The sequence below is a fragment of the Sturnus vulgaris genome, chromosome 3, assembly GCF_052056855.1.
Source record: "Sturnus vulgaris isolate bStuVul1 chromosome 3, bStuVul1.hap1, whole genome shotgun sequence".
NCBI classification, from domain to species: Eukaryota; Metazoa; Chordata; class Aves; order Passeriformes; family Sturnidae; genus Sturnus; species Sturnus vulgaris.
In genome coordinates this window covers 76,207,233-76,218,378 of record NC_142245.1, presented here as the reverse complement: position 1 = coordinate 76,218,378, position 11,146 = coordinate 76,207,233, and the positions used below count along the sequence as shown (strand labels likewise).

At 40.1% G+C, this 11,146-nt stretch overlaps 1 protein-coding gene across 2 annotated transcripts; it reads right to left on the bottom strand.

The window, feature by feature from the left end:
* Positions 1-508: 508 nt before the first annotated feature.
* On the bottom strand, positions 509-4,376 carry NDUFAF4 (NADH:ubiquinone oxidoreductase complex assembly factor 4). 2 transcript variants are annotated; one of them, XM_014883649.2, is made up of 3 exons: positions 4,232-4,376; positions 3,392-3,489; positions 509-1,327 (listed from the first exon to the last, which is right to left on the bottom strand). In XM_014883649.2, exons 1-3 carry the CDS (start codon positions 4,356-4,358, stop codon positions 1,013-1,015), a joined length of 540 nt encoding a protein of 179 aa, XP_014739135.1. In that variant the 5' UTR covers positions 4,359-4,376; the 3' UTR covers positions 509-1,012. The 2 variants fall into 2 exon arrangements, with proteins under 2 accessions (XP_014739135.1, XP_088018148.1); XM_088162022.1 differs by lacking the exon at positions 4,232-4,376 and adding an exon at positions 3,889-3,980.
* Between the last annotated feature and the right edge of the window lie 6,770 nt (positions 4,377-11,146).

Sequence of the window (11,146 nt, the reverse complement as noted above, 5' to 3'; positions counted from 1 at the left end):
GTTTTTTTGGTTTTTTTTGAAGGAAGGCAACCATAATGCATTTTTAAGTATCAATTCTGATTTTCTGCTGCCCCATCTCCCCAGCTTATCTGACCACATTACCTCACAGTTTGTGTCATCCCTGTGTCATGTGTCTACACGTATGCTGGGAGTAAACATGAGTTGCTGGGAGTAAACATGACCTGCTCTAGCCCACATTTAGATCAGACAAAGCTTCCATAGGGAAAAAGGATTGTTGTAACAGGATGGGAAAACATTCAAAGTAGTCCTACTAGTGGGTCCAATTAGTACATCCAGTTGCATGTCCTTGCTACCTATTAATATGAAGCATTGCTCCTCATACAGCAGATGCCATGGGCTGCTGCAAGAGACTTACACCACAAGATCATCACTCCACAAATTCCCTAACAGCACCTGGAGAGGTGCATGTATTTAAGCTAAATCAGAATAGAGTAGAAGAGGAGTTATATATGAGCCATTATTGTTCCAGCACCAGAAAGAGGCCTTCTTGCTGTTCACCTTCTTTTTATTTTATGTTTGTCAGCTGAACTTTCCAAATGCCCTTGTGGTTAACCTTCTTTAAAAAGTATAAATACCATTCCATTCTTACACAAAAGAAATACAGCTGTTTGTTATACACACACACCTTGACAGTAAGTCCTTGAAAGAACAGTGCAACATGAAATTACAGAGCCAACACCCACAGTGCACCTCTTCAGCTGCAGGCCAGGAGTCTCTGCTGAGAAAGACAATATTTTAAGGTAAAATGCTTTAACTGAACTCAACATTTCAATGGGATAATAAGAACTGTGTGACATGCTGTCATACCATGAATTAGTCATATTCTGGTTTACAAACTGTAGTTGCTGCATTTCACTGAAGCCATCCAATTTAGAATGGAACTGCTTGAATACATCTCACTGGCATAAGGAAGCAGCCTTGAAGACATGGAATATATTTGAGAGTAAAATGAAGACACAAGTGAGATCACAAAAGGTTTTGGCAAGTATTTTTATGTTAATTGTTTTGGTTTATGGCTTGTTATGGCTTTTTTAGTTTCTTTAGGAAATTCCATCACAGTGAAAGGAATGAAGAATTCCAGAAGAGAGTTGACATCCTTCAGTTCCAGACTATATTCTGCTGCTATTTTCTCTGCAGTCCATATTTGAGGTTGAAGTTTATGATTATTAAGAAGTGTCAGAGCCTCCACAAGGGAAATTTTGCCTTTGGAAACTTTCTTAACGTCTAGAGCTTCCAAGTGGCCTAATTTTGTAAGTCTCTTTTCCTCCTGTTTACTTGGAAGATGTTCACCACCTCCATCTTTTACCTAATTGAGGGAAGGAAAACAAAAAGAGCTCAACAGCAATTCTGTTTACTATGCATACTGTAGCAGCTAAGGTGCTTTCCTAAATATGGCATTTCCTATTAGCTTTCCCCATTTTTTTAAAAAAAAGCTTAACCAGCATAGCTTTTTCCACAGCCATTCTACATAGAGTGTCAACTCCCAACCAAATGCTGAAAAGCTCCTGTTCACTGCATTCTAAATGTTGTATTGGTTTGGCAGCCCTTCGTACAAAGCAAATTACAGATTCTGGAAGGCAAATGTAAATCCAGATAACTAATATTCATTGGAAGGGACAAAAAAATCATACAACAAATCGGTATCCTTCTGATAAAAAAAACTTTCTGATCTAGTCTCTCTCCCCTTCCTTTTGTTTTCTAATTTTAGTTTTGCTACTAAAAGAAATTCCTTCTTTTGGTCTGTCTAGAGAACAAGCTTTCCTGCTATTTTGCAGCATCATATGGAGTTTAATTGCTGTCTACTGCAACATGTCTCTAAGGTCTCTTCACATTTCCAAATAATCTCCAAAACAGCTTTCACCTCTTCATATTTCCTTTTATTAACATTTAATCAGTGAATCACACTGAAAAAAAAAAACAAACCACAAATAAACCTTTCTTAAATTTGGAAATATTTATATAGTAATCAGAGCCCACAACCACTGATTATTACACAGACACTCTGTATCAACTCACAAGCTGAGAAAACTGACGTGGATGCTGCAGCACCTGTGAGTCTGTTTCTGAGCTACAAGGAACGTCTGGCCTGTACACCATGTCTTCTACTTTTTCCTAAAACTGTGCTTGGATAATGAATGATTTTTCAACTCCTAATTGTATCATCTATATCTGGGAATCTGCCACCGCAGGACTCCCAGCCTGGTGCTTTTCCACTTACCACACGCAGATATCCCAAATATATACAGAGATGTGTACACATCATATAAACAATGCACAAAGTCATCAGGATAACGTCAGGAATGGGAGAAAGCTTTGGTACTGCTTTGCCCACAAGTCTCTGTGATTTCACTTCAATTGTGCTTTAACAGCTGCAAGACACAGCACAAGGGCAAGTCCGTGGCAGCAAACTCAGAGTAGGCATGAAATCAAGCAAAGATTTGTTCCACTCTGGGCTTTTTCTCAGATCCCTCTTGACAGATTTATACATGAATATTGAAAGTTATTGAAATTAGACCTTCAGCATTTCAAGATTAAAGTCCTAACCTCTGTGATGGAAATTAAGGATAGAGATTTCTTGAAAATTTCAGGCAGAGATTGAAGAAATCTATCTGCATTTTAAGTATTTTTCGACTTGAATACCATATACATGGCAAATTAGAGAGACTTAGGGATTTTGCTAGATGACTAAAAATTTTACTGCTGAACAAAGCAGCTGGAATAAAGCAGTCCAATAATGTAACAGGCAAAACAGACAATATGATGGAAAAGAGGACACTGAAAGGAGCATGCTTTGCCTTTCAAGTAAAAGATTGCAGCCAGTGGCAATAAGGAAATTATGACCATACAACCAAAACGATTATGTAGAAAATGTGCCCAAGGCACACTTCATGAGCTGGATAAAAAAAAGTCTCTGCACTGTATAAAATTAAATAGAGTTAAAGACTCCATTAATGAGTAAACATCTTTGTCCTCTATCACATCCCTGCTCGCCCAGCAGTCCCAGTCTCTTCTAACAACTCCACAAATGATCTCTGGCATTCTACTTTATCTTTACAAAAGGCTGGATAACTATTCTGCCTCATGGGAAGCAGAAATGGGAATTTAGGTGAAAAAACATGTAAGATTAATGCTGTGTTAAAAAGGAAGACCGTGTCAATATTTACAAGCTTGTATAATCACAGTCTGTCACACATTCAAAACCCTTCAGACACAGTCTGAAGTATAGAAGAGTAATAAAAACACCACTTTTATCTACTGAGAAAAGGCAGCTTTTATGCACAAAGACCATTTTTCTTGACGCTGATTTTGTGCTGAGTTTGAAGACCACAAAGCTGATGCTGGAATGGCTCATACAGAGACACACACTCACCCGCACTGGTGGATCTCTGGACTCGACATAAACATCTTTGAGCAAGGTGAGGAACTGATCATCCTTTCTGAGAACTTCTTCTTTTATCTCTGGGCTATCTAAAGACAGCGAGAAGAAGAAGGGAAGGGGGAAAAAAAAAAAAGAAAATATTGATCTGAGTCAAATAGTTTCTTTTTTGTCAGTTCTGCCAGCTCATGGCTTACCCAGTGAGGCACGGCATGGCTCCCGCAAATGCTCGTGCCTTCTTGGGAGGGTGCCATTCTTGCCGGAGCCCTGACCTTAGCGACACCGCTTCACACGGCGGGGCCGGGCCGGTCACCGGTCACCTGTCACAGCACGGCGGGATGCACACGCTCTGAAGCGCTGCTTTAGCAACCCTGAGGCACCTGCCGCCAACGCAGCTACCCCAGATTCCACCGCCTCCAGCAGCAGTCCCAGGAACCACCTGCCCCATCAACTGCCCCCACCTCCTGTCCCCATCAACCACTGACACCGACCGCCTCCCGCAGCCGTCCCAGCCACCGCCGCCGTCACCCAGCTGCTCCCAGACCCCTCCATCAGTCTCCCTCACGCCGCTGCCCCCTCTACTCGCCCCGGTCCGCCGCGGCTCCCGGCATGCCCCGCGCGCCCAGCGCCGCGCTCAATGTCACCGGCCCTGCACCGGGAGCACCGGGAGCGCCGCGGCCTCGCCGTCGCCCCTCGCCCCCACAGCCCGCACCCGGCACCCGCCCTGCCTCTCCTCTAACCGCGCCGCGGTCCCGCACCGGGCCCGCACAGACCGCTCCTACCGCCGGGGTCACCCTGCGGGCGGGCGGGCGGGCGGGCGAGGCCGGCACTCACCAGCCATGGTGTCCAGCCGGGCGGTGCGGTGCCGCGGCGCGGGCGTGGGCTTCTCTTTGCTGATCTCGCGGCTGGCCCGGTTCTCCACGTTAAAATTCCGGAACACGCGGGTCACCCGCCCGCCCATCGCCGCCGCCAGCCGCGCCTGCGCAGGGGCACGCCGGGCAGGGCTGATGCGCCGCGCCGGCGAGTGCACCGGAAGAAAATAAAGCCAGCACCGCAGGCGAACGAGCAAACAAGCGAACGAGAAAGCGGTTCGCTTTTCACTGCACGGCAGTGCTTTGCGCTGCCTCGGACGCCAGCCCGGGGCGGCGTTGGTCCTGTCGTGGCTTTTCTGTTCGTGAGCGGAGCCCGGAGGTCGGGCGAGTCCCTTTGGGAATGCTCTCAAAGGTGCTCCAGAATTTCCTTCCCAGCCGTGGCGGCTGGCGCCTGAGCCAGCCGGGACACATCATGTCGTGACTGTCGCTACTTGTTTATAGGCGGGGATAGGCGCGGGTGGAGCCTGCAGCGAGGGACAATTCCCCTGTACTGTTGGGAATTTGTAGGCTACACAATGCTTTCAGGGTGCAGACCCTCTTTCTTCAGCTCAACTAAATAACCTTTCTTTTTACTTTGCAAAAATTGTGAAAACTACTTGTGGGAAAATGTTGAGAAGGCCTTGAGCCATGCATGATAAGAAAGATAAATTTGTGGACAGAATCAAAATTGTTGAGATGGTATCAGCAGTTCATAGATTCAACAAGCAAAGTGTGAAAAGATAGAGAATCCTCAGAGAAAGAAAGGCAGAAAGAGTAAGAGCTACTGGCCTGATGCAAAAAGAGATGAAGCCTGATTGACTACTTTATTCAGCCACGACTGATAAGGTGTTTTACCAACAGGGATTAATGACTCGTTCATTCCAGCTGCTGCGTGAATTAGCCAATAAGTAATTCCCTTATTGTTTTAAATTGTGTATGTGCTGTTTGCAGACTCTTAGTGTCTTCTGGGCCACTAGTTAGTTCATGGTTGCCTGGATGAAGGAGTGGGAGTGTTAATGAAGGACAGAGAAAAGACCAGACTTCTTTTTTTTCTTTTTCTTTTTTTTTTTTTTTTTTTTTTTGTGAGGGAGACGCCTCTTTTTCTGCCCTTGCATTTATCTAGTTTTTCTAGTCTTTCTAGGTTCTCTTTTAATTACTGTGTATATATTGTGTACACTAGTCTTCTACTAGTAATCATAATAATTGTGATGTGATAGTTGTCAAGACTACAATGTGCTTTTATGCTGGATTAGTGAATGGCTATGTTTTCTGTAGAAAGAAGCCAAATAGATTTAGAAAGGCAATGGAGACAAGGCAGCATAAGTATGGTGTGTGCTGGATTTCTGTTCTCTTTGGGAATCAGGAAGGTGCAGTTTCTCCACTTGTTTATTTAGAGGACTCTCACAGTCCGTAGGAAGATAGAAACATTTTTCTTCTCTGGTAATAAGCTTACTGACCCTGTCGTATTTTAGACATTACATGCAAATGAATTAAGGAGACAAGTGATACAGTGATAATAGAAAGCTGTTAAAATCTGATGAAGCCAAGCTGGTGACAAGTTTAATTAAATATCTATAGTCAATTACTTGCTGACTAAATCTATGTTCTCGACTCCAGGATTTTATGCTTTTGTAAGTGGTGAGTCTGTGTGGTGTGGTTATAATGGAAAAATCCACATGAATGCCTTTGGTGGTTGTAGACCTTTCATAGGTACTTCAGCATTTCTCTGACATGTATTCTTCCTGCTGATCTGTCTGCAGATCAGCTATTGTGCCAAATTTAGAAACAAAGTTTCTCCTTCAAAAGTTAACAACTCCCTGCTTGTGGAATCAAACTCAGCTCAGGTTTTCTGTCTTCGTAATAACTGAATGTCATTGACACTGCTGTAATATGTACTGACAGCAAAATAAATTCACCAGAAGGCAGACAGTTAAAAATAAAGAGTGATGTCATGCTCTGCCTGTCACTTCCTACCACTGAGGATGGCACAAGGCTGTTCTTTTCATGTAGAAAGATGCATCAAAACTTCAGGATTTTTATTCTGAAGAATCTGTCTTAAACTGTAGCAAGCAGAAAAACTGAGATTGAAAACAATTTTTAAATATGATTTGTTATTTTACCAATCTAACCATGTTGATATTAAATATCAGTAATAAAGAGATGGGATTTTTTTTCCATATAAAGCATCTGCAAGTGGGATGATTAAAAAATGAATGTATATGTACTCAGCTTAGACAGAGTTTCAAATGGGATATATTTTTCTTGAATGAAGAGTCTGAATTTTTCCAGGGAATTAAAAAATAACATGACAAAACAGCCCATGAGAAGAGCATAGACTATCCAGCTAGATTCATGTACACCTGTTCTCAATAGTTTCTCATAGCAGCTTGTTCTTGACACTGGACAGCACCAAACACATCAGAGAAAAATACTGTAGCTCTCATTATGTATGTGCCATACACTGCCACACTAGACCTCCTTGTAATTCTTTCATACCTCTTAAGAGAGAAATTTCTAAAGCTACTGTGTAGCTGGAAAGTAAAAAGTACATTTGTGACTGTTCTTTGAATCTTTTTGGTTTTCCATCTCAGTTTTGATTATATCATGTGTGTATTTTTTTCTTTCTCAGCTAGTTCTGTAGCTGAGTGGAAAATTAGAAATTAATTTTTGTATTTAACTAGCATCAAAGTTCTGATTGATCTGTTGAAAATTCCCTTTAGAGAAGGGAGAATAGGAATATCTGTCTTTAATTTGTGTTACTGTGTGATACTACTAAAGTATTTTTACTGTCTTTACTCCTCAGAAGATCAGGAATCAGAATATGAGTCCAGATGAGCAGGTAATCTCAGTGAAATAAGAATTTTTTTTGGTAATAGGTGCCCAACTGGAGTATTTTGGAGAGGAGGCAGGTGAGGTTGGCTTTGTGATTTGTGGTCTGGGAATGGCACAGAAGCTGACCACAGTGGAAAATGAGGAATGCCCTTATACAGCAGCAGCACAGGTTTATATTTTATTCTGTCCACATTTTCTACAAGTAAAACTGTTTTCCTATTCTCATCTTTCTGTTGTTGTTTGTTCATAATTGATGCCAGTCTAAATAGATACTTGAGCAAATGCATGTATCATTAGGATTCAGGATTGAGTCCTCTATACTAATTACTGGTTTACCAGTAAACACAATGAAAGCATTGATCCTTTTGTTCCTTATTTCATCAGTGTTAGGCAGAACCATAGCATTAGCAAGAATTGATTATGAGCCAAGTAAAAATGACTGTCCTGCAACTTTGTAAGAATGCACTCAAGAGAGATGGACTTACTGATGGATCACTTTTGCCTTTCAGTGATTTTTGGTTGTTCTGTTTCTTAATTCAGATTATTTCTCTGTTGTTGCTTTCAACTTATCTGTCTTTTATGGGCTTCTGAAGTATCTACAGAAGCATTTGCATTGAAGGATTTTGCTTAATTCTGGTCTGTGATCAGAGTGTTCCTGAACACTTGCATATTTTCAAGGCTAGGTGGCTGCAGTGCTTTATTTAAAGGAGTTTTTGTCAAGTCCTTATGTGGATGAAGTTTATGGCATGTGCAGCAAGCTCAGTGTTACAGACTCACACACCAGCCCAGACAGATCACTAGCTCCTTGTCAGATAATACTAATTTCAAAAATTCTCCTGATTGACTGTGACTTGATATACTTGACATCATCTTCCTTATTTTTCCTGTCTGATAGTTGTATCTCAATTAGCAGGTTACTTTGACTTAGAAATGCACAGTAGGAGCTAGCATATTTGAGAATGAGGCAGCCTGGTACTGGAATTAATTAATTTTATCAGTTACACATGCCTTTTTACTTCATTTTTGCTCACAGGGTTCAGTACCCCATGTTCTCTTCTCAGTGGCAATACTAGTTGAGACAATTGACAGCCTTATTATTTCTTGTGACCCTGGCTTCAGTTCATCCTTCTTGCCAGCGTGAGGGTGTAGGAACACCTCCAGAGCAAACAATATCACACAGATGGTCTAATTTAAGAAAGAGAAGAGCTCCCAGAACTTTTCTAAGCTGTATCAATCACTGATGGTTTGACTGGTCCACAGAGAGCTACTTGAAACACAGGAGCAAAAACAAAAGGCCTGTGACAGGATGAGTGTAAGCACCTTGAACTGGTATTGCTGCCAGCTTGGTTGGTTGATTTGTTTGTGAGAGTTTGCACTTTGCTCCCAGATTGTTTCCCTCCAGCAGTAACAGAACTGTACCAGCTCCAATGAGGAGGAGAGGAATCAGCAGTGGGAAGAGACTGGATGGAATGGAGAGGTGGCTGGCTCACCTTGGGCTGGCTTTGCTGGTGATCCAACATCACCCAAGACAAACAACATCCTTTGTACTGACTTGAGGCAGTACTGCAGCCACTGCAGTAGCTGTCTGATAGTCCAGAAGAGAGTTGGTGAATGGATTCAGAATATTAGCTATCTGCTGGAGTTTCTTTCATGAAATATAACACATAAAAAATAACAAATATATAACCTAAGTGTGCTGGCAAGATGCTATTCTACATTAATGTAATATTTTTCCATCCTCAAAGGATATTCCTATTCCATCTATATGGTTTTAATTTATGATCATGCATAAATATTTATAACTTTATAATTTAGTTGTATTATCAGTGACTTGATGAATCAAGGGATTGACTTTCCATCTTCTATAAGTTGTTGCAGAACCAGTTTTATTTATTCATTTTACACTTTAATTACATCCTTCTGCAATTTACAAATTGTGCATTTGCAGGTGTGAATTACATGAAAAACTAAAATCTTTTATGTACCTTTGAGAAACCAAATTTTGTGCAGAGAAGGAAAGCCAAAATGACCTCAGTGAACACTTCTAAAACCATTTTATATATATCTCAGTCCTAAAGAAGGCTTATATATAGATCTTAAGAAGCTGGAGAAGTTACAGTACGGTTTAATAGCTCAGTGGCTTAATCAGTGTTATGCTGGGTAAGTAGCATTTGAGTCCATGTCCTATACCTACCTGTATTTTTTTAGATGCAGTAGCTAAAAATCTGCCTGACACACGCAGAGGTTTCTTTGCAGATATTCTAGGAATACCATACTGAGATTACACGTCTTTCCTCACTGCTTCCACAAGATATTTCAGGTCCTCAAATTTATAAAAAGCAAATGTATCTACACTAAAGGTGGAAGAGGATTCTATCAGGGGAAGCTACCAGACTGTAGAGCAAAGAAAATGTGACCATAGGGTTACAACTTACAACCTTTAGTTAAAACCCTTGAAGTAAAGATGAATGTGCAATATTGCATTGCCAGAAGATTGGAGAAATACATTATATTCATTTAGCATTTATTCCAAGACATAAATGAATATTCTGAGATGTGCAGTCACCAGTAGAGTTACAATATTAAAGTCTTGCTGATTTAAACACAATTTTTCTTTGAATTTCTGGTTGAAATAACTTTATTCTAAACTCTAAGTTTAGGAACTGATCTTAAAACATATAAAACAGATAAAATCCTATTGACTTCAATAACATTTATACAGAACAGGATAAATAAGAAGGAAAATAGTGGGAAAGAATCCAAAGCTCTAGACAAAAATATGCATTTGACAATAATAAAAATTCTTAGATTTTGGAGTGTAATTCAGTGATTGTCAGATTAAAAAATCCACAAGGGAAGATTTTTCATAATTATGTCCTATCTACTACATGGGTTTTGTTTCTTTTATGTCTTACTGTGAAATACCCTGTGGTAGTTTTAGTTAACATGTATTCATATTGATGATCCGGGAAAAATAGATTTCTTATCGACTTGCTTTATTTACTATAAAATATTACATTTTATTTGATTTAGGAGTATACCAGTATGGATTATTGTAGCAGTGTTGTAACAGGAATAATGTCCACTACAAATTATTTGGTCTACACCTAATGCAATAGTACCCATAAATGTATGTCACCTTCTCTGTATGTCACAGAGAAGGATATAGTTAAGACAAATAATGCTGCATTGTTTTAGTTAATTTTGCATTATTCCCTAATACTCTATGTACAATAATACAGAAAATTGATTACATTCTTCCTACAGGTCTTCTGAGCATTTTCATTTGTATGTATCCCCATTTACCTGAGTGATTGCATATCCAAATTGTGCTGGTAGAGAATGCATTAAAGACAAAATAAAAGGTTTCAATGATACCAACACATAGTCATGTGAAGGAGTATTAGAGTTCAAATGGAAATAATTACTGAAGTTAGAGAGCCCTTTTGTGTCCCTCTTCTTCCCATAGCATCAAAAATCTAGGAGCATGTGGGACACAGATGTATTTTGAACAGTTACATTTACTAATTATATAGAGAGATACAGTAGTTAAGTATGCAAGTGTCAGGTTGCTTTGGGGGCTACTAAAATAGACTATTAAAGAGGTCCCCAAATATTTAAATTACTAACTCTATGTACTAAAAGTTCGTTTTTAGATTGTATAATAAGGACATGATTAAGCTTCAAAGCTCCAGCATTTTAATGCAGATTTACTGAGACTCCTTGAAGGCAGATTTTTTCTTTATGTAAGATGTCTTTGGGATCATGATAAAGCTACCACACTTTCCTATATGTACATAATAAATTACAAAACCAGTGTTCTCAAACATAGTTCAGGAACTCTCTAGGTACTATTGTACTTTTTTGGGCTAGAAAATGCTGAAAACGGTCAAGTTTTCTTTAGTTGATAAACAGTTTGTCAGGATGTCTTATGTTTTTCTAATATAAATTAAGAAATGCTCTACAGGGTATATAATGAGTGATACCATGATAAATTTCACATGCACAAAGAAGTTAGGTGCTCGAGGGATTTTTGTAACTTTCTGTGGGACAAAGTGTCAGCTTC